This window comes from Coptis chinensis, chromosome 1, assembly GCF_015680905.1.
Source record: "Coptis chinensis isolate HL-2020 chromosome 1, ASM1568090v1, whole genome shotgun sequence".
Lineage (NCBI taxonomy): Eukaryota > Viridiplantae > Streptophyta > Magnoliopsida > Ranunculales > Ranunculaceae > Coptis > Coptis chinensis.
Window position 1 is genome coordinate 17,522,426 of NC_141456.1, and position 24,305 is coordinate 17,546,730.

The 24,305-nt window shown below is 35.3% G+C and overlaps 2 protein-coding genes, 1 long non-coding RNA gene and 1 pseudogene across 3 annotated transcripts; 3 read left to right on the forward strand and 1 right to left on the reverse strand.

Moving 5' to 3' along the window:
* Positions 1–1,484, forward strand: LOC147522609 (uncharacterized). The gene is made up of 4 exons (XR_015213168.1): positions 1–218; positions 310–399; positions 486–781; positions 1,097–1,484. It is a non-coding gene; the product is annotated as an uncharacterized LOC147522609 (long non-coding RNA).
* A 5,203-nt stretch (positions 1,485–6,687) lies between these two features.
* Positions 6,688–8,020, forward strand: LOC147522610 (uncharacterized; annotated as a pseudogene).
* A 3,777-nt stretch (positions 8,021–11,797) lies between these two features.
* LOC147522611 (AP2-like ethylene-responsive transcription factor PLT2) lies at positions 11,798–15,004 on the reverse strand. Its single transcript, XM_086594357.1, has 9 exons — positions 14,866–15,004; positions 14,392–14,753; positions 14,228–14,310; positions 13,551–13,559; positions 13,370–13,464; positions 12,904–12,977; positions 12,764–12,814; positions 12,303–12,379; positions 11,798–12,151 (listed from the first exon to the last, which is right to left on the reverse strand). The coding sequence occupies exons 2-9, from the start codon at positions 14,697–14,699 to the stop codon at positions 11,961–11,963; spliced, it is 888 nt and encodes a 295-aa protein (XP_086450483.1). The 5' UTR covers positions 14,700–14,753; positions 14,866–15,004; the 3' UTR covers positions 11,798–11,960.
* A 5,295-nt stretch (positions 15,005–20,299) lies between these two features.
* LOC147522612 (serine carboxypeptidase-like 17) lies at positions 20,300–23,635 on the forward strand. Its single transcript, XM_086568122.1, has 14 exons — positions 20,300–20,389; positions 20,549–20,681; positions 20,751–20,827; positions 20,913–21,035; positions 21,241–21,343; positions 21,431–21,518; positions 21,639–21,753; positions 21,860–21,946; positions 22,068–22,211; positions 22,491–22,562; positions 22,642–22,772; positions 22,860–22,955; positions 23,059–23,104; positions 23,219–23,635. The coding sequence occupies exons 1-14, from the start codon at positions 20,300–20,302 to the stop codon at positions 23,300–23,302; spliced, it is 1,389 nt and encodes a 462-aa protein (XP_086424248.1). The 3' UTR covers positions 23,303–23,635.
* Positions 23,636–24,305: the final 670 nt, after the last annotated feature.

Below are 24,305 nucleotides of genomic sequence, written 5' to 3' on the forward strand. Positions count from 1 at the left end.
AGGTGGGAGATCCCAACATGGATCATCGAAGCTGGGAGAGACCTGAAGACATGGACACACCACGCAAGGCTTAGTTGCATACAAGATGTCAAATCAGAACCCAGGCTCGGATGTTGCAACAGAGACTGCTGCTGCATTGGCAGCTGCGTCAATTGTGTTCAAAGACTCCAAAACTTCGTACTCTTCCAAACTACTTCAGAGTTCAGACTGCAATGAAAGTAAAATCTCCTAAACTATGATTTATTGAGAAAAGTGAAACTTTATTTAACCTCCTCAAGTTTCATGACATTTATAATTGTACTGATGCAGGTGTTTGATTTTGCGGATAGGTACAGGGGCTCTTATAGTGACTCTCTTGGGGTGGCGTGCCCATTTTACTGCTCTTATTCAGGATATCATGTAACACTTACCATCAAAGTTCAGACCCTTCATTTTAATCCCCACAAAAACTTACTATAACATGACTAACTTCAATTTCTAACCAGGATGGGCTTCTCTGCGGTGCATCATGGCTTCATAACACTTCACAAAACAGTTCATACTTGGCATACATCCAGTCCAATGGCCACACTCTTGGTGCAGACGATGATGATTTTTCTTTCAGTTGGGACGAAAAGCAAGTTGGGACCAAAATCCTTCTTTCAAAAATTTTACATATCTTCTCTTCTACAGAACTTCTTGGACACAAAGGTTGAAGAATTTCAAGTATACAAAGTGCACTCAGACAACTACATATGCTCTCTGATCCGATCATCTGGTTTTCAGGCCCAATACACAACAGGTTAGGTCTACCACAGACTACACTGAGAGATACACTTTATTATTAGTACATTCATATACCTAATCACCAACATGAATTTAATTTGTTGTCGTAGGTTAGAGTTTTGAGTTATAAGACGACTGATTTTCATATTTCAAATTGTTCAATATTGTCTTTTGGATGTTCATTTTGGTTTAGGTTTTGAAAATATTGTAGTTAAATTCAGCAAAGAAATAACATTGTTTTTTTTTCGTAGATGGATTTTAGCAATGCTAAACATCAGGATTCTTGGATGTAATTTTTGTGGCTCTCTTTTGTTGTGTATTTAACTTGCAGCTATACCTATATTTGGTTGACGTCGCTACTATATTCATCAAACCAATTCACAAGGAAGCAACCAGTGTTACTGACATGCAATGGAAAGAAGGTAGCAGGGTGGGAAAGAATAATGAAAAGGAAATAGTTGATGCCACGAAACAACATGCTTTGGTGGAGAAAACCGCAGAAGACAGCTGAAGCATTTGGTTAAAATACTAACGTTGTATAGTAAGGCCTCCAGTGAGGTTTCTAATGAACATAGCAGGGTGTCATGGTTATAATTTCATGATGATTTTTTTAATTGTCAAAGTTGATTCATGGTTGACGATCATTTTGTAATCCTATAGGGTTTAATAATCAATATTTACTTATGTTGTAATTGAAAGTGTTAATACTTTTGTTGGAATCCAGTATTTTCATTTATCGGAAAAAAAAAAAATCCAGTATTTTCCATATATGACAGGTCTACTGTGAAGAAACCCATTACTCTCAAGCCATTTTTCATATAAGGTTGGAACGTTACCCATTTCCTTTTGTTTCGGTTGAAAATTTTAATTTTTTTAAGTCATTAGTCTGAACTCCTAGCTTTCCCTTTTGCTTGGTATTATGTCTTATATTCCAAGGAAATTCACAACACCAAATGATTCAAGACTGCACGTACATCAAGGGGCAGGTAGGACAACAGAGCTATCAATTCCTAGACTAAAACTTATGTGTACCGTGTACCAATGGTGGCCCAATGCTAATATGCAAGCACCATGTTTTGCCATCTCTTAAAAGCAAATTCAAGAGTTGGAAAGGAAAACCAGTCCTATCAATAATGTTTCTATGCAATTATGGCATGTTATCCAAAGTCAACTTTAAAAAATGGCACGTCCTATCACAAATATGCTTATATGCCCAAAACAATTTCAAAACTTTGGTTGGATTCCGGAGCGCAAATATAAGAAGCATGGCTTAAAACCCCTCCTCCAAGAAAAAGCAATTTTACTTAGTAATATTATCTAATAGTGTTAAGGATGTGCGTTCTTCATAACTTCTTCATAATCTGTTATTGTGCTCGAGCTAATCAACTATTAATGTAATAAGCCGGCCACTAGCCGGCATATTGGCTAGTGTACAAAGTTATTGGGCTTCAGGTAAATATGTACTCCAAGCAACCCCGGCGACAAAGGTGTATATAAACTTGGGAACATATGATGCTCGTACATTAAATAATAGGTAACTATTACTTATTTCACAAGAAAAAATCATATACATACTTTAAAGTTTATGACATATCTCTCATGTAAAATGCAGTTCAAACAATCCACGAGCAGTGTTGCCAATTTCAAGAAAAAAGTCATCTACCTATGCAACAGAGGCAATTCGAGTGAAAAATTTAGAAGAAATTGATACATTGCTAATGAGTACTTCATCAGTGGTAAGTTCCTGCCTTTATCCAAGTTCATGTATAATTCTACTTTTCAATTATTGTTTTACTGTTTAACAAAATTTGAAATTATCAATGTATAGGGGAAAAGGTACAAATTTAAAGCCAAAATATCAGATATTTACAACAAATACAATTGGCATTACAACTGTTGTGAAAGCGACCAGTGCAGAAGAAAACTACAACTAAAATATCCAGAATGGTGGTGTGATTATTGCTCCATTTCAATGAAACAACCAACAAAAAGGTATTGTAACAAATATTATTAAAAAGATTACAAATATTATCATAGAGACTAAAGTAATTACATTCTATGCAGGTACAAAGTCCAATTTGAAATAGAAGATTCAACATGCAAAAAGTTGATAACAGTGTTTGATGATGATGCCGAATATTTGTTGCAACGTCCTTTAGATGAACTATTGGAATTGAGAAACAGGTATTAATTAGCTTTAACTCTTTAAAATTACATTTATTTACAAAAAATCTTGCACGATGATATTAAAATATTCTATGCAGCAAAATGGCTTCGACTTGGTTTCTGAAATATTAGAAAAACCAATTGGCAAAGAATATGAATTTGAAGTCAGAATAACAAAGTACAACTGTGAAAATGGAAAAGATAGCTCATTAACCGTCCTAAAATTAGACAAAATTGAAAAGGTAAGTACAAATTTTATTGTTGGTTATAATGCATTGTTAAAATTTTACTGTTGCAGTTTATTGCCTAAGCAAGTTGTGAAACTTTAGCTTCCTTTCATACCCTAGTAATAGTCATAGCTAACGTTTCGCTCTACTACTAACCTATTCAATTACTATCTTAAAAACAAGGCATCAAAATAAAACAAAAGGATGAAGAACCAAATGCCAAAAAACAATGTGTAGAAATTCAAGTAACATACTCATTCCCTAATACTTGGAAATAAAATATTGAAATAATAAATAATGAGATTTAAAATTATTCTTACTACAAGATTGATTGAATTCATAAGGCTTCTCATCAATAGAGTCATGACATAAACGAAGGAGTGCAGGACGACATACGAAAATGCACTCAAGTTATATGTTGAAGTTGTTTTACTTATATATTTTTGTTATTTAAAGGGATATTATACGTACATTAAACTCATTATTTGCTCATTGTCTTCCACTTAATTGAAAGTTCTTTGCGATCTCATTATACAGGATGTTAACTACTGTGCACCAATATGTTAAGAACATTGTTTCATTATACCAGAGGGTTTTAGGAAAATAAGTATTAAGACTACTTTTCTTCGTAGTCTGTATATAAGTTTTAGGAGATTTAGTGTGTGCATCTGTATATATGTCTTGTATAGGTGTGCCACGTATTAAGGAGTGAGATTGGATCTGCGGTTGGGGAAGAGGTGGATTCGCCGAGATTGGTTTTGGATGTTGTGGAGGAGTATATTGATAAGAAGGATGTTATTAAAGTTGGGCTTTCGGATAGAAGGTGGGCGTGTGGCCTGGGACGGTTATTTCAGCTTTGTTTCCTAATGAGGATAAGACAATGCCTGTTGCTGGGAAGATAGCGAAGAGAGCTTTGAGTGTTGTGGAGAAGTGGAAGGCGAAGATTCAGAGTGAGAAAGGTAATGGTGGAGTTGGGCATGTTGAGGTTGCTACTTTTGCAGGTGGTGGTTGGGTTCGGAATTGTTTCTAAGTTTGATCTGGAATTTTTGAGAAAGTTGGTAATGGAGAATCCTTCGAGAAAGGATTTGCCTAAACTCGCTTCTGCTTTAGGGCTTGGGGACAAAATGGGAGGTATGTATTGTTGATTCTTTTATGCAGGCTGAGGGTCCTTATGCTGTTCTTGCACAACAAATTGAGGATGAGGCTATTAAGTTTGCACATTATTTGGGTATTAAGGTTGTGTCTATTGTTGGTGGGCAGTTGATTAAGGAACAGGGGTTTAAGATTAGACAGGGTTGTGAAGTTGTTATTGCGACTCCTGGTCATCTTATTGATTGTTTGGAGAGGCAGTATACGGTTTTGAATCAGTGTAATTATGTGGTACGAGATGAAGCTGATAGAATGATTGACGTGGGTTTTGAGCCTCAGGTTGTTGGGGTGTTAGCAGGGCCGGCTCTGGGGCAAGGCCAACTAGGCGACCGCCTAGGGCCCCCACTTGTTGACAAAAAAAAAGGCCCCTAATTCTCTACCCACTATCTAATAAAGCCTATATCCAAATATTAGATTGACCCAACTGATTTAAAGAAATAAAAGCCCAAATATTAGATTGACCCAAAACCAATTGACCTAACCGATTTAAGCCCGATACCAACAAAAAAAACAAAACTAATTCAAACCTTACGGGTTATATTCGGGTCACCAACAAAAAACAAAACTAATTCAAAACTTACGGTTATATTCGGTCTCCCGGAGGTTTCCTATTTCGGTATTTTCTAAAAAAAAAAAAAAACTAAGGGTTTAAGGTTAGTTTAAAAGAAACAGAGAAAAAAAAAAAATAAATAGAAGAGAGAACCTAGTCTTTGAGGAGTTACAAACAAGATTACTACGCTTAGCAGAGGTGCTCCCAATATACATGCTTTGTATGTTCTCTTAACCCTTCTCAATTCTCTATTTATTGTTTTTTTTTTAAATTGGATGAATTTGATTGAATTGTTTGTAGCAATAATCTTATATGAATTTGATTGAATTTTTCATAGCAATAATCTTACATGAATTTGATTGAATTTTTCGCTTTTTATATATGCTATATTTTGAATGACTCAAAAGTTTGAAAAGTATTCTAAGCTAGTTGTCCGACTTGCTAGTCTTTGTTGTTCAGAAATTCTTTGAGTGGTTAGTATCATGAGTAGCTAGAAAATATCCATCGGTAGTGCTAAGAGAAAAAAGAAGCAAAAACAAGAAGAACTTGCTCAATCTCAGACGGGAAGTATTCTTAAATTTCTTTCTACTAGTGGACAAATAGAGACTTCTAATGAAGATGTTGCGCATGAGGAGCTTGAAAATATAGTGAATATGGAACATGACGAGAGGGGGAATGATGAATTTGAAGAAAGATCAAATGTTGAAGCTAAAGAGGAGATGAATAATGTTGAATTAGAAGATAGAGTAAATGCTGAAGATGAAGAGACAATGAATATTGAAAGTCAAGAAGAACCTAATGAAGCTATGAATGAGAATGGAGAATATGGACCGACAAACTATTTTGATCCAGCAAATTGGGATAAGATTGATCAGAAATATAGGGATTTCTTGGTCGAAAAAGATCCAATAAGAGACAATATTACTGATTTTCCTAGAGATGATGAGGGTAGACATTTTTCAACCTTTCACTACGTGCGACGTATGGATAATGGTTTGAAGCAGGATCGAAAGTGGCTTGTTTATTCTCATTCGGTAGACAGGGTATTTTGTTTTTGTTGTAAGTTATTCAAGCAACGAGGAAGGCTTTCTCAATTGGATAGTGAAGGATGTTCAAATTGGAAAAATCTTGGTGAAAAGCTTCAAAAACATGAACAAAGTGCTGAGCACAAAAGACACTTGAATAGTTGGTGTGAGTTAGAAAATAGGTTAGGAAAGAATGAAACAATCGATAAGAGTGTGCAGCAACAAATCAATCGAGAAAAAGAACATTGGAGACAACTATTATTGAGGATACTTGCTCTTGTGAAAGCTCTTGCTAAAAATACTTTGGCATTTCGCGGGGACAATGAGAAGATTAAGGAAGAAAACAACGGCATTTTTTTTAGCATGATTGAAATGATTACAGAATTTGATCCAATATTGCAAGAGCACATCCGACGTATTGAAAGTCATGAAATTCACTATTATTATCTTGGCCACAACATTCAGAATGAACTAATTCAGATGTTAGCAGGTGACGTTATTAATGCATTTTCTTTTGGGTAGATAATCCGTGACATTCTATTACTATAAGAGTTATCATAATTTTTTTTGCAGGTGAGGTGAAAAATGCAATTCTTAAGAAAATTAAAGCGGCTAAGTACTTTTCAGTTATTCTTGATTGCACTCCAGATGTAAGCCATGAAGAACAAATGTCGCTGGTGATACGATGTGTGGATGTCTCAACAAATCCAGTTAAGATTGAAGAGTTCTTTTTAGAATTTATGAAGGTGGGCGATACATCGGGTTTGGGACTCTTTAATGAGCTGAAAGTCAGTATTGAGCACTCTTCAACTTGATATTAATGATGTAAGGGGACAAGGCTATGACAATGGATCTAATATGAAAGGCAAACACAAAGGCGTACAAAAAAGATTGCTCGAAATAAATCCTAGAGCTTTTTATACGCCATGTGGTTGCCATAGTCTAAATCTTGCATTGTGTGATACGGCTAACTCTTGCTCTAAAGCTGTGTCCTTTTTCGGAGTGGTGCAACGTGTATATACATTGTTTTCTTCTTCTACAAAACGGTGGGAAGTTTTCAAAGAACATGTGAAAAGAGGTCCCAATCTTACTTTGAAGGCATTGTCACAAACACGTTGGGAAAGTCGTGTGGAAAGTGTTAAAGCAATTAGAAGTCAAGCTCCACAGATAAGAGATGCTTTAGTTGAATTAATGGATACTAGTGATGATCCGAAGACTAAGAGTGAAGCTGAGTCTCTAGCCACACATGATATTGAGAATTTTGAGTTCTTGATTGGTATGATTGTTTGGCACACGATATTGAATGGTGTTAATGTTGTTAGCAAACTCTTACAAACTGAAGATATGCAGATTGATGTCGCTATTAGTGAACTGCAAAGGTTGATTTCTTTTTTTGAAAAGTATAGAGAAACCGGATTTGAAGAAGCAATGATAGAAGCTAAAGAAGTTGCAAGTGCTATGCAAATTGAGCCTATTTTTCGTGAAAAACGTATCATTCGTAGAAAGAGACAATTTGATGAAAATGCGGATAAAGAGGTGCCACACCAAATTTGAAGAATAATTTAGAGTCAACTACTTCATTTTTATTGTTGACCAAGCTATTTCTTCTCTTAAGAGTAGGTTTGAACAGTTTCAAGTATATGAGAAACATTTTGGGTTCTTGTTTAATTTGGAGAAGTTGAAGTCTATAAACAGAGATAGTTTAAAGGCTTCTTGTGACAACTTAGCGAGTTTCAAACATGACAACATTTTCGATATTGTGGGATAGAGTTATTTTTGGAATTGCAACTCTTGAAAGAAGTTTTACCAGATGACACAAAGAAAGCAATTGAAGTGCTAAACCATTTGAACTTAAGGGCTAGTTGCTTTCCAAATGCGTGGATTGCTTATAGAATATTATTAACTATACCCGTTCTGATTTGCTTCTCAAGGAGAGGAGCTTTTCAAAGTTGAAGATGATTAAGTCTTACCTTCGATCGACCATGTGCCAAGATAGATTAAATGGATTAGCTATGCTATCTATTGAAAAAGCTTTGGCAGAGGAGCTTGACTATGCAAATGTAATAACTGATTTTTGGCCTAAACCGTGGAGACGGGAAATTTTCGATGATATTTTACTTGATATAATTAGTTTGTGACTTGGTGGGGTTAGATTTCATTTCTCCTACTTTCAAAATAAATTTTTTTTTTTTTTTTTTTTTTTTTTTGCCTATATAATTTTCTTCTTTCTTTCTTTTGTTAAAGCTTAAGGCCCCACTTTGAGAACTCGCCTAGGGCCTCTCAAATCTCAGGGCCGGCCCTGGGTGTTAGATGTTATGCCTTCTAGCAATTTGAAACCTGAGAATGAGAATGAAGAGCTGGACGAGAAGAGGATTTACAGAACTACTTATATGTTTAGTGCAACTATATATGCCACCAGCTGTGGAAAGACTTGCTAGGAGGTATTTAAGGAACCCTGTCCTGGTAACTATTGGTACTGCTGGAAAGGCAACTTCTCTGAAGCTCACACAGGAGGCATCAGGGAGAACAAAACTCCCTTCCTTTAACATCTTCTTGAAACTGTAGAAACTGGAAGATATCTGATTTGAAACCTTCCATATCAAAGTATTTTTGTCAAGCTTTGCAGAAATATTTTCTTTGTCCTCGAGCAAGACAAGTGACATACATAAATCACGTCCAAATATATTTAGAAGATGAACAATATCCACAATAATTTTTCTAAAACCATGCAGTCAATAGGTATGTCCTTCAGAGCATCCTCCCTATACTTTATAGTGGTGAAACTGATATACAACTGTTTAAGTCCAAGATGCAAAGACTGACCTCTACTACATTCCACAGGTAGTATCTCGACTTTCCTCGTAGTTTGAAGTAATACAGGTATCATGCCCATGTGGAGTCCAATAAGGCAAACAAAAGTACCCAATTAAAATGGCAACAAATTCAGAAGGTAAAACACAGGATACATGTAAGGTAAAACACAGGATACATGTAATGCTCATGAGTGTGCCAAGATGAAGACAGTAGTAGCCCATCGATAGAAATTAGCATATCAAGACATTCTGTACCTAAGTCATCATCCATGCGAGCAATGAGCAATCATTCTTCGATTATTAACTTCTCAAAGAATCAAGAGATATCTCAATATGAAATTTAAAATCTCAAATTATCGGTATATGTCGGCAGCATAAAGACGAAAATGTGGGAATATATAACAACAACTAGGCTGCAGAAGCTGCTTAATGATCTTAATAGAGTCAGTAGCCCATTCCCCAATTTCCACGTTACAGTGAAGTCTACATGAGCTTAGCATGGTTGCCCATCCAATTGCATCAGGTTGAAAAAGGCATTCGTCCTATGAACTCTTTTGCTTCTTGTAACCTCCCAGCACAACTTAAAAGATCAATCATACATGTAAAGTGATCGTGAATTAGTACAATGACGTGCTCCTTTATCATAGATTGAAAATACTTGAGTCCTTTCTCGACCAATCCAGCTCTACTGTAGGCTGAAAGAACACCAATGAAGGTAACACCATCAGGTTTCAAGTCATTGTCCAACATTCTTTCAAATAAGTCAATTGTCTGGTTCGCTTTTCCAAATTGGGCATAACCCGAAACTAATGCAGTCCAAGAAACTTCATCCTTGATGTGCATTTCATTAAACAACTTATGGGAGGCTCATCTAATTTAAATATATATATAAGTAGAGCATCATTCCTTTTGGTATTAAAGAGCGCTGTCTCATCTAAAAACGATTGTGAACCAGAGTTATTTCAGACAATTATCTATGAATCCATTTAGAAATCTGACAATAAAATCGATTGTTGTGTCACGGAAAAGAAGCTTTACTCTGAATCAAATCTCAATCCTCCAGCCCAAACATATATTATGGGACAGGGTAGCGTATATAATAATTGCTCACTTGAAGATAAGTGACCTGGTCTTACAGAGCATATACATACATTATATATATACGTGAAGCTATTAAGCATCAACTTAGAATGATTCGTGGGCTGAATTTCCTTAATTAAAATACCACATGTGCACCGGCTACTTTAAAAAAACCGGTGCGCAAAACTCGGTTCGCATGCTAGTATAATTTAGTTACAACAGCTCTCTGCGATCACAAATTCTCCTAAAAAAGAAACAAATAAGACCAAATTTTTCCAGGTCTCTACTGCTTTCACTCTCACTACTACAGAGCACGACAACTAATTTGTTATGGTTTGAGTTTAAAATATCTGATTCTAATGGTGGAACTTTCTTCTTCCATACTTTTGATATTTTTTTCCCGATGAGAAACCCAATTTTGTTGATGTTAAAACATAGAAGAAGCTCTTTTGCTAAGATTGTAAACCTAATTTCATTTACTTTTCTAACAGATTGAAATGCCCATATGAGATGAATGTTACTTCATAGCATCTAAACCAAATGGGTGGATTTTGTGCCTATGAGGGAATATGCAAGAAGTCTTTCACGTTCCTACACGAGGGAAAGCATAAAATTATCTTTTCTGCCTCATATGAATTTTGATGGATATTGGAAGGGCGATTTCCAAGGTAATATTGTTGTGATCATATTACAAAATATCAGAATATGGGTGTTTATCGATACTCAATTTTTTGATATGTATTGTGGATATATCTCCATTTTTAGGGATATTTTACATTGTTTGATATGCAAATATTGTTGATATATTTAAAATATCGACAAATATTGTAGATATTTTTTGATATATCACGATATATCATTTATATTTATTTAAAATATAATAGTAAATATTAAATAAAATTGTTATATAAACAAAATATAGCCAAATATCACAATATATCATAAAATATTAAAAATATCATTGAAATATCACTAATATTTGTAGTTGTATATATCTCTAAACTTATTGTAATATTTATATATATTTTGTTGAAATCTTGATATTTATTGTAAAATTTCATGATATATCATGATATTTTGTACTATGGTTGTGATGGTGAGGCCTCTTAGAGAATACCTTGGAGGAAGTTGATATATGACATAATCATATATGCTTAGATCATTAATTATTCTCGTATCCCAGTTATGATGGCCTCTAAACCTAATGGGTGAATTTCTATACATGAAGAAAATTTAAGTATGTTTTTTATTTTAACTGCCACATGTGAAAGAATAATGGTATAGTAAAAAAATGTTGATATTTTAAACTTGAAAAATTGATTTGTGTTTTTTTTTTTTTTTTTTTATCACACTCAATCATTAAGTAATGGGATTTGTTTTTCTGTGTTTTTTTTAACTCAATAATATATTTTATTCCATATCCAAATTTCTGTAAACAAATTCGTCACTGCAACCGGTTGAGAAATCTTAATATAACCACCCATCAAAGTATTCCAAAAAACCAAATCCCTTTCTTCAGTAAACATATCAAATAATCGGTGGGCATCTCCGATTCTTTGACAAGAAGAATAAAAACTCAAAAGAGAATTTCTTACATCAATATAATAATCAAATCCAGACTTAAGAACTACACTATGAATGGTCACACCAGTACCCACAGCGACTTCCCGCGCGCAAGCTTTGAGCGTACATATAAATGTAAACTGATCCAATAAAATTCCCTGAGCTCTCAACGTATTGAATAGGAGTAAGTTTGGGTTTTCGATCTCGCTATTGAACATGGGTTTTCGATCTCGCTAAAGATTTTAGCTCCATAATCAATATGGAACGTGGCTACCGATGCGAGAAGCTTGCTTACAAGAAAATGTACAACATTAAGTCCAGTTTTTACCATATGGGCATGTATCTGAATGATTTTAGAGGTTTGAGTGTAGGTTTTCAATAGAGAGATTAGTTTTTCATGCTCTACTAATACAGAAAACCCTCACTGAAACCGAATCATCTGAGAGGGAGAGGGATAGAGACAACAATGTAATAAAGTTTAAATTAAAGAGCATATGTATAATTTAGTTACAACAGCTCCCTGCGTTCACAAATTCTCCTAAAAAAGAAACAAATATGACCAAATTTTTCCAAGTCTCTACTGCTTTCACTCTCACTACTACAGAGCACGACAACTAATTTCTTATGGTTTGAGTTTAAAATATCTGATTCTCATGGTGGAACTTTCTTCTTCCATACTTTTGATTGGGATAACATCCAACTCTTTTGTGCCTTCTTTGTAGTAGTTACTGATGTCAAAATTTGTGATCGCGTTCATGCCTCGAAGTTTAACTGCAGCAATGTCATATGCCTCCGCAGCTTCTTCTTCGGTGTCTGATCAAAACAAAAAATAAAAATAAAAATAAACTAATAATAATGACAATAGTAATACAATAATCAATTTCTAAATATTCAGTTTCTAAAAAGCAGCTGTGATTCACTATGAGAAGTTAAAAGAGCATGATAGTGTAACTAAAACACTCACCATATGTTCCAAGGTAGATATCTTTACCACCTGCGACTCGACCAATCCGAGCTTGCCATCTCCGCCCAACATTTTGTCTGCTAGCAGTTTCATTAATAAGTGAGCTTCTTAATCATAGACTCTAGAAACACATAAACGTACACATAGCTTGCCGCTAGCAAATTAATACACCACTCACAATCTACCTATTCAGTTGTAGATCCCTCAAACTAAAGCTACATCTCTAGTTAGATGTACGCTTCTAAATTAACTGCAGTGATTCTTTGGGTTGGAGGGCGGGACTTGGCGTAATGTTAAGATTGCACCTATGTGACCACAAAGGTCACACGTTCAGTCAGCAGAAATGGCATCTCCACATGCGTGGGAGCCTCGTGCACTGGGTTGGTCCGTTTGATTCTTTGATTACCAACACTTACCAGGAAAGAAACTCGGATTAATAAGAATAAAAATAAATAAATAACCTGGTCACTCCTCTGTAAATGGAACAGCCTCTTGTAAAACAAACGCTATTCCTGCAACAGTGAAACCCATAAATGAGCCTCTGCAACATTTCAAGGACCAAGAACTACAACTCAAAATCAGTCAAGCTTCTCTACATCACCTTCTGAGAGAATTGACATACTCCTCTCGTGACATGCTCCTCATTTCCTCGATCTCTTTCCCATAGTTAGAAATCTATAAACAGGAAAGGAAAGAGGGGAAATTTGTTATCTACCAGTTTTTCAATGGTTCCCAAAGATGCAACACACAAAGCTTCATAAACCAATACTCAAACAACTTGTCTCCTGGAGGCCATATATAATTCAGGTTCCGGACTTAAAATCTGTTTTTCAAGATTTTCTATATTCCAAATAAGCATTACTATATATTCACAATATTTAGTGGAACAAGTAGCAGCCATTTTCTAAAACTTCTTTTTTGGGGGAACAACCACACTGTATTCAACCTTGGCACCAATTTATATGCAGAGCCAAATCTAGTGGTTACTTATAAGCAAATAAAGTATGCACACCAACCGAGAAACGCTAAATAAATGAAGGATAAAACCAGACAGTCAAGGAACACACTGGAAAGTTCAGCTTTGTATTAGCATTTGCTCCCCAATACTTCAGAGCTGCAAGATCATATATCTGCGCCGCTTTCTCCTCAGTCTCATATCCACCTGCATGCATGCACAATGGCTACTATGTTGAGAATTAAATCAAGCCACAATATAAGTATGTCCGGATCCAAGGCAACATTACTGACCTAGATATACTGGAAAACAGTTGCAGTAGCAAGTTCGCCAACGTCATTGCCACATGAGACAAAAGAAGACAAATACATGATCCATCAGTACAAGGAGAACCGTTACTTTAGATATAAACTACATATTTTACAGGCTGCAAACATCAGCAATCCTAGTTTGAAGCCACGACTAAGATCCACGATTGATGTACCTTGTACTTTCTTACATATATACAGCAGAGAATCATTACATCTAATGCAAGGTGTGACAATACAATCAGATAACCATATTCCAAGATGCAGTGCGATTCTCACTTTGACACTTAAAAATAACGTTACTTTGCTGTGCAAATAGGAAATCATAGGCTTAGCTAATAAGGTTTACCCACAAGAGATGACATCAAGTCATAACAAAAAATCACGTCCTCAACTCCACATAGGCAACTGGTGATATGTCATCTTAATCACAAAGTAATCAAACTACCATGACAAAGACTCCCTATTTCAGTAACAAAAAATGCAAATTTTCCCAAAAAACATTGCCTTCAATCTAATATCCTAAATCATGGTATATATCAAACTCAGCCAGCATTTCGACTTAGTTATCTAAATGAAATAACACAAACTTGGACCATAGAGATTAGGCTTTACTTAAACAGCAACACAAAAAGCATCTTAAACTCTCTACTAAACTGTACCTTGTTTTCCTTTACGCTTTCGGCCTTCACTTATAGTAGTATTATCCCAAAGGTGAGCTTCATATTTCCCAGTCCATCTGTGTCTGTTAATCAAATAACATAATTCGCATCACAAAATTTCCTAAAACCAACCATATAAATAAAAAACAAACAAAATAAATTACCTCGTAACTCCACGAAAGTTAGAAGTTCTTTGCCCAAACTTATACAGCGACCTTTTCTCCGGTGGCACCCTTACAATACCACTACTACTACTACTAGTAACAGGAACTTCAGCAATCCTAACACCACTACCACTACCACTACTACAACTTATTGGAACAGCATCAGCTACACTTATAGTCATACCGCTTACAGTTGCAAGACTCTCACCTCCACTTTGTTCACCCTCACTCGACTCTTTAACTACATTTTTCTCCCCTTCCTTTACTATAATAATCTCCTTATTATTCTCCGAAACTAAAGTGCCCATTTTTTTTTTTTTTTTTGTGATAATAATAACTCAGTTATCCAAATAACTCATGCCCTGCTTTTCACAATTTTTTTTTACATATAATAAAATGTTTAATTCATACCCAAGAAACAAAATTATTATAAATTTAGATGAATTAAAAAACGAATGATAAATAGAAACGTACCCAGATTCTGATAAAGATCGAACGGTTTGATTTCGAGACGAAGAGTTTCAGATCTCGAGGGAGATTGATATAATTTGATAACGAGGGGATTCTTATTTTTTCAGATTAGGGTGTCTCGAGATGTGTGTTTGAGGGTTGGATTACGTGCGATGAAAATCGACGGTTGTGAGTTTCACGTTGTACTCGAGGTTTTTTTTTATGTGTGTCAAAAACTTGAAATAATAACTAAAATGTGTACCTTAAAATAGTTATCAAAATTCTCTCATGCTCGTTTGATTCACTCTTTTTCTTTAAAAGAAAGAAGAAAAAAATCATATGATTTGTAAATTATTAGCCCAAGTGCCTAAAAAAAACAAATGATCTTGGGTTACTTAAAAAGTATTAGGCACATACAAATATATACAAATAATAACAATAGGCTCAATACGTGGGCCATGTACCAAGGAAGCTATAGAAAATAGAAAGGGGCTAAAAAAACAACAAATTAAATATTCTAATTCATATCCTATAAACAAACTATGAATTTACAAATAGCAAATTAAAAGATATATGGAAACCAACAAAAATAATAAAACAAATACAAACAAATTAATCGTAATACAGATAAAGAAAAATAGGTGCCTAGATTCAAATGAAGATCAGTCAATTTGAGACAAAGAAGATTAATGTTGATGGGGGAAGAGTTTTAGATTTTCTTTTTGACAACTTCGAATTTCGAGGGAGATATTTAACAATGAGGGGATTTTTTTTTAGATAATGGTGTTTCGAGATGTGTATTTTGTCTCTATGAATGAGATGAAGAGTTTTGATATGTACAATGAAAATCAACCGTGGTGAGTTTATTTAACTATTTTTTTTGGTAACTACTTATCCATTAATTATCTTTCTTTTTTTCTACAAATCTCTAATATTTAAATAGAGCATTGACAAAACTATACAGATGGAGGCAATTGACTTTCAAAATTGAATAAACGACTCATACAAACCACGAAAACACAACACATTTCAGTAACTCATAGATGCACAAGAAGAACACACAATCTATACTTCAAACCATCTGAAAGGTACAAGGGATATTGTTCATAATGTTGATCCTTAAACAAATTACTTGTCATACATGTATTATACTAAAATTAAAGTTCATAAACTACCAATGACCTAACAAAATTGTGTCACAATACTATGAGGTTACTCTTTATTAAATATTTTTTTCCCGATGAGAAACTCAATTTTGTTGATGTTAAAAAATTGAAGAAGCTCTTTTGCTAAGATTGTAAATCTAATTTCGTTTACTTTTCTAACGGATTGAAATGCCCATATGAGATGAATGTTACTTCATAGCATCTAAACCAAATGGGTGGATTTTGTGCCTATGAGGGAATATGCAAGCAGTCTTTGACGTTCCTACACGAGGGAAAGCATAGAATTATCTTTTCTGCCTCATATGGATTTTGATGGATATTGGAAGGGCGACTTCCAAGGTAATATTGTTGTGATCATATTACAAAATATCAATATATGGGTGTTTATCGATACTCAATTTTTTTATATGTATCATGGATATATCTCTCTTTTTGGGGATATTTTGCATTGTTTGATATGCAAATATCATTGATATATTTAAAATATCGACAAGTCAGTCATGGTCGATCCAATAGCCTCCTTCTGTGACTCCAACGGATCACGAGCCGACCCAATAGGTGACATCATTATACCTGTCTCAGTGGGGTAGGGTCACATGAAGACAAGGTCAGCATCAACACGCGCTTCAGCGTTCTGGATGTTAACTCGTCCTATACTGCTATATTAGAACGTTGTTGGATCCACAAGATGCAAGCATTTCCATTAATATTTCATCAAGTGTTGCATTTCCCCAACCCCAGAGGTATGATGGAGCTTTGAAGCAACCAACTCGATGCTCACAACTGTAATCAAATCCTCAGTTAGCAAGCCTGCTCGGGCTTCACTCAAAAACAAGGGAGAGATCGCCAAAACCAAGCAGGCAGACGACTTCATCTCTGAGGTTAAGACCTTGCCCAAGACCCCCCGAAGCGAACTAACAAAGGAGAACACTGGGGGCTCAATCCAAAACACTCCTCCCCTTCCAATCAAGGAGACACCACCAGATACTAAGACCCCAGAGGTTGCTCAGCCCACCGAGGCGACTGCTCAGACTGAACTGAAGGAAAAGGTCAACCTATGAACTGAGGATGACCCTAAGTTCGTTTATGTAGGAGCTAATCAACTGATATATTCGATAAATATTTTAAGTCATCACCCCAGGGAGGTAATGACAATTAGGGATCGACGTTTTCCTTATTGAGGAATGCGTTCGACATAGGAATATCATCAATAAGAAAATTAGTCATTAGCGAAACCAAAGTTTGTCTCCATTTAATTGTACGAGTGTGAGAGATAATGTTGTAAGCGTTAAGGTAATTTTTCCATTATGCGACTCAATTAAGTAGACATTGTGAAAAACTTCTGCTTAACGGATAGTCAGTATAAACTTCGATTATTCCTTCCTGGAAATAAGCTTAAGATGTCTGGCAGCATGAAACAAAATTCAGCTAATATAAGAGTCTTGCTAACAAAGAATATAAGACGACTATTGACACTATCAAATGATAATGAACAAATATGATTTGGAAATGTTTTACTGAGATTCGTGAAAAGTAACCAGTGCAAAGTCCGTATTTATCGTCTTGAACTCGTGGGTAATCCATTGCGAACAGCGAGAATCTAATCATCACCACGTAAACGATCCCACACGTAACTATGTTGTTGGCGTGTGTTACGTTGTGGTGTGACAGATACAACAGAATTTTTGAGAACTCATGGATTACCGAACTTTGGGAACAACGAAAATCTCATCCTCACCACGTAAACTATCATACACGCTACAATGTCGTTGGCATGTGTTATGTTGTGGTGCGATAGATGTTACATCATCTTTGAGATGAATGGTTCATTTTAGACGTCATTTATAGTAACTGTTTTATTTCTGATCCGTACACGCTTGAACTTTCAAAGAAGTGTTTTTCAAGACATTTGACTTATATTATCAGTATCAGATTGCGGAGAATTTTTAGAGACAATATCTTCGTGGAAAAATAGTAATGTTGTGTGGCGCTGAAGAGGAGTAAGAACGATTTTTTTTCCCCATTGTCACTAGGTTGACCTTGAACATCATGGTTGGGTTGGTCATTAGTAAGTTCATCTTGAACTTTTGTAGAACGTGATCGAGGGTTTTGAATAAGAACAGCAGACGTCGCCAATTATGTTTCGACCAAATATGATCAAAACACTAAGTGGTGACGAAAGAGATGAAAAACGTAGAAAAGTAGTGAAAAAGTGATGGTGATCGAGTAAATGATGAGACTGTACCTTTCGGTTGCCTACGTACCCAAATTATCGATGAGATCAAGTCTCAAGAACGTAGTTCTGTATGAAAAATAGTTTGGTATTTATATAGGTAGAGTAAAGACTTCTTATAGCTCAAATAATTGTAATTGAACCTGACTCTTAATTGATGATTATCTCTTTGATATGAAACGAATCTAGACATAAATTAATGTACGTAAGTGGCAAGCCATGTGGCTAGGGTTCAGCCCTAGACACATGAGTTAATGGACGTACCTGTATATTGATCTATGATATTGTAAATTGGGCTTTAGCCCTGTTGATTAAACGAATAAAGTGGAGAGTCCTACCAATGGATGTTTGCCACGTAGGCGGGGGTTGAAACAATATATTATATGTACCATTCGTTCTCATAAGGCATATACATATAATATATCATACCTCATTCATGGGATGGGAATGAATCTCTAAAATTAAGAAATTAACCCTAAGAACTCAACACATTATAACACAAATTGCAAACATGTTTAAAAAATCTGAATCAGTTTACTAACTTTATTGTTACTGTAAAGGTTGATAGTGTGTAAGAATGTAAGATAAACTTTTGATCAGTAACTGTGAATTGAAATTGATTCAATTAACAAGGAAATGCGATCAACGGTCGATGGTTGTATTAAATGAAGTTAGGGGACGAGAAAGACCGATAATAATTTTTGTTATGTTGAAATGGTTAATGTAAATGTAAACCAAGATCTAATATAAATTAAAATCTAAGTTGTAAATTATGTTTTTGCCTTTTTAATTAAATGTCATTAAACTTACATAGCCGGTTACCAAAAATAATACTAAACCTATATTGGGCAACCACCGAATTCGATTGGGTAGCCTCCTCCAAGCCCAATACAACTACACAAATCGGCTACATATTTTTTCAAACCATTTTAGCGGTATCATCTCTCATGAGACTAAAGAAAAAAAAAAAAAAAAAAGTTTTTTGTCATGTTCATACTTCGAGTGTTGAGATGTGAATCAATAATGGGAATTGAAGTTGGCAACTTCACCCAATTCGAGTCGTGTTTTTTAAAGTAAACTTCGAATGTTTATCGTGAATCAACAATGGGAATTGAAGTCAGCTTCACCCATTTGCAGTGTACACTCGAATTTCAACATCTTTCTTGTATTCCTTGAATTTTCAACTGTCATTATTAAAGGAATTCACTCAAATTTCAATATCTTTCTTGTAAATGGGTTTCAACATCTTTCTTGTATTCCTTGACACTTTGAGGATAGTGGTATGCATCTTGTTTATAAGATTCCCCGTAGTCAGCAACAAAATGTACTGAAAGGCGCAGTAGAATCCTATAGGATTTAACTTGATGTTTTTGTTGTTATAAGAATAAGAACCTTGGTTGGGCTAGTTTATCGTCTAGCATCCTTTTTAAAATCTATTTCGGCTGTTGAATTGTTCTCTCCACTGACTTGTTTGAGATTGTGTTTAGAATTGATCGTTTTTAGTCCAAACAACCCAGCCATGTTATCCAAGAGAGTCCCCAAACGACCCAGTCATGTCGTCATGGAGACATATCGTCTAACTAAAAATCCGAGAGTTTTGTCTTAAACGACACGCACACAGACCGTTTGAGTGTACACTAAAACAACATGGCGAGACCATTTGAGTATATACTGCAACAACATGTCAAGACCGTTTGAATATATACTCAAACGACCCGGTGGTTTCAACATGACGAGAGGTTGAACCGTTAGTTAGGCTTGGGCTTTGGGGGCTGGGGCTTGGGCTTGGGCTTGGGCTGAAAACATTTTTTAGGAAATGACAAACTTGTAACATTTCTATTTTTTTTTGGGGTTTTGGGGGGTTGCCCAATGCAATTTGATGAGTGCGAACTGCAAACCACCAAAAAAATACTTGGACCAGAATCCTGCGTACCGACCTTACCATGTGACCGAATATATGATGAAGTGATAAAACCTTGGAATTAGAAGATATATAATCTTCTATGTTGAGACGGGCTGATGGCAGATTGGGTTGTGGAAGTGGCACCGGTGCACCAAAATGGTGTCACTTAAGTCGAAAAGTCTGTTTCCAATTTTTCATGTATTGGTGCTTGCATGGTCAGGAGCAGCAGTCTCATCTGGCTTCACCGTGAGATCACTTCCTGGATTCAAGGACCTCTTCCTTTCCATCTTGAGACTGGGTTTGTTGTTTGTTTTCTCTTCTTTTTATTTATTTTTTATAATTTTTTTTATGAAATTTAACAAAGAATATGTTTTATTTACAAATCAAGTTTGTATATGTATGTAGGTATGTAGGGGTGATGTGCAGCTTTTCTATTACTTTATCCATTCGGAGAGAAACCCCAAAGAAGACCCCCTTGTGCTCTGGCTTGTGGGAGGCCCTCTGTGCACTGCTTTAAATGGATTCATTTACGAAATCGGTACAATCTAATATCTCTATCTATACACTTCATTAGAATCCTTTAATGGACGTGTTATGGATGTTTTAGGCCCTCTATACTTCAAAGCTGCGGATAGCAATGGTAGCCTACCCAATTTGGTCTTAAACCCAGATTCCTGGACACAGGTTTGGATATCTAACATTCTGCTGTCCATGAAAAGAATAATGTTTTGTTGTATGCATTGTTTTGATTGTGTTGAGGAATACTCAGGTTGCCAACGTGATCTTCCTTGATGCACCCGTTGGCACGGGATTTTCATACTGGAGGACTGCAGAACGCTTCCTGATTTCAGACACAATATCAGCTCGACATACCAATCAATTTTTGCAAAATGTACATACCAATCTTTCCGTTATGTGGAACTGATAAGTCATAATTGTATATTTGTATCACATATTCACATCTAGCATGTTCATGTGCTCTCAAATAACTACTCTGACTCCTAACTTCATTGTACGTGTTTTGCAATATCGCGTCAATCCACTCGTTAACCAGACAAATTACCTTGTATAATAATTGTCCAACGGGTTATTTGCAGTGGTTGACTGACCATCCTCAGTTCCTCTCCAACCCACTGTACATAGGTGGTGATTCATATTCTGGTGTCGTCATCCCAGTCATTGTTGAAGAGCTTATAAATGGTAAGTCCCGTAAATCATTTATAAGCACGACATTTTCATGCTTGATCAGGCATTTGTGATTAATTACACCTCTTGTTACTTTGTTAGTGCCTTTATATTACACAAAAGTACAATTGAACACACCTTTTGCATGGCAGGGATTGAAGCTGGCAAAGAGCCACAGTTCAACTTCAAGGTATACATAACAGAATTTCTGTAAAACCCTTTCATAGGCACCAATATTTGTTAATTTTCTTGTGAATCTTTCATAGTAGTTATATTATATATATAATGTTTAATTTCATTGTTTTCTGAGTGTTTCTATGAAGGGATATTTTCTTGGTAATCCACTCACAAGTCCATATTTGGAAAACGATGCGCAAATCCCATTTGCTCATAGAATGGGGCTTATATCGGAAGAACTATACGAGGTTGTTTATGAATAAAACTCTACAATAGATATTATTTTGATGGGGAACAATTTCGACTAACTTGGAAATGTCATCCACACCCTCCCTCCCGATTCTCTTTTCTCAGTCAATCAAGAAAAATTGTAAGTTGGGGTACACCGATTTTAGTTCACCGAATATGGAGTGCTTAAAGGATCAAGAAGCATTCAACGAGGTAGGGAAAATCTATTTTACTTTCCCTTTACAGATCTGTTCTTAATTACCAGGCTTCACCTCTTCTTTAGTATAATGATATTATCCATACAACGTTTGATGTGAAAATTTTGTGTTTTCAGTGTCTTTCAGGAATAAATCATCAATATATTTTGGAGCCGTCTTGTTATACTGTTTTTTCAGCAGAACCAAAAGTTTCCAGGCGCTCTAGACGATCACTTGCAAGCATCTGGAAATACAAAGACTCAATTTTCTCTACCTGCAGGGTATGTGGTTGCATTCATGCAAAAAAAATAAAAATTGGAAAGAGATCGAATAATTTCTTAGAAACTAGCTACATATTACAGAGAGTCGGTCACTTTAAAAAAGACAAGATTTGTGTATTTAGTATTCTATCCTTTTAGTTAACCTTATCATACAATTGCCTTTATGGAGGTGGTCTATATCTAATAACTCCTGAAATAAATTTTCAAGCACTAAAATCTGTATAAATCTGTATATATTTAACATTAATCGTATATAAGTATATCCTATTATGTCTGTAGAGGTATGGTTATATGCTATCCGAAGAGTGGGCGAATGACGAACGTGTAAGAAAGGCTCTCCACATCAGGGAGGTAAGAAATAAACATACATTTCTGTAGGAGCAATAACTAGAGGAATGGAATTTAACCGTGTTATTATGTGTATGAGTAGGGAACAATAGAAAAATGGGTTAGGTGCAATGTTGACTTGCTCTTGCATTATGAATCTGATATACGTGTACAAACCACTATTGAATATCATCGCAATCTCAGCAGCAGAGGTTGCAGGAGTCTAATATACAGGTACAGGTAGATCAATAAATACCACTTGCTCTTTCCTGTACATTTTTTACTGTTTTAACTAATACGTGCTCAATTATGTGCGTACAGTGGGGATCATGATATGTTAGTCCCACATATCTCTACGGAATCATGGATACGATCACTAAATTTGTCCATAGCCGATGATTGGCACCCGTGGTTAGGGTTGGTCCATATCTTTAAAGCTAATTAATTGTATATATATATGTAATTAACATATTTCTGTGTGCTTTGCATTGTCACTGAGATTTCAATTACTTGCATGTAGATACACAAGGACCTTTTTCAATGGAATGACATATGCAACTGTGAAGGCAAGAGACTACCTCTAAATCTACGTATCATTATGTTTTCATACCCAATTAGTGAGGATAAGAATAGGGAATTTCGTAGGAGACACATGACTCACATAATGTTTGTTTGTGCAGGGAGGAGGTCACACGGTTCCAGAGTACAAGCCTAAGGAGTGCTTTGCCATGTTTAAGAGGTGGATAAATTACAATCCGTTGTAATTTCAAACAGTAACATAATGCATCGAAATTCATCAATTTGATCTCGGAACTATAGGAATATGTGGATTGAAGATGGTTATATGTAATGATGTTGTACAAGATTATCATAGATTATATGATAAGTTAGTAAGATTGGGATAAATAAGGGGCTATCGAAAAAAAAAAATTGGGATAAATAGAATATTCTGTCTTGATAGTAGAGTTAGACTATGATTTATGAGAATAATTTATCTTAACTGTAATCTGAGGACGAAGCGATTTTGTGTTTGGTGGGGAAAAAAAATAAGGACACGTGACAGCGTTAAATAGATGGACTTCTGACCACCTTCATCCCTTCATCTCTATCAACCTTCGTCTTGCTAAGCTTAGTTCACCCCACTGCTGAGCGAAGCGATTTTGCGTTAGGGGGACCAAAATAGTAACCCATAATAGCAATTTGTTTTCAAGTACTAACCACTCTCCAATTTTGACTTTTCAATTTAATTTTGGACACTTTTGCCTTTCTTGATATCTTATGAGATTGTTCGATTGTCTGCGTGGACTTGCAACACTCTTTCTAGTTCTTTCTAGTTTTAGTAATGACTAGATTTTGGACCCGGGCATACGCCCGGGATCTATTAAATATTTTGTGTCCTGAAACGGCTTTACAAAATGTCTCACACAAATTTTCGAATCAGAATATATTTTTATTAAAAATAAACCGAAATACGTTAATGAAAGCGTGATTATAATCATAAGTCTTTGGAAACTAAGGGATCAAATTGAGATAGCCTCTTCACTTTTGTGGTTTAGGATATTAATCCATAAATTTCAAATATAATTATCTTAAAACTCGATTTAGCTTGTATAATAGTTTTCTTAGATTTATAGTGATTTAGCGAGGAAATTTTTGAACCGAATATATTTTTATTAGAAATAAATTGAAATACGTTAATGAAAGCGTGATTATGGTGGATAAGACTTGGAAACTAAGGGATCAAATTGAGATAGCCTTTTCACTTTT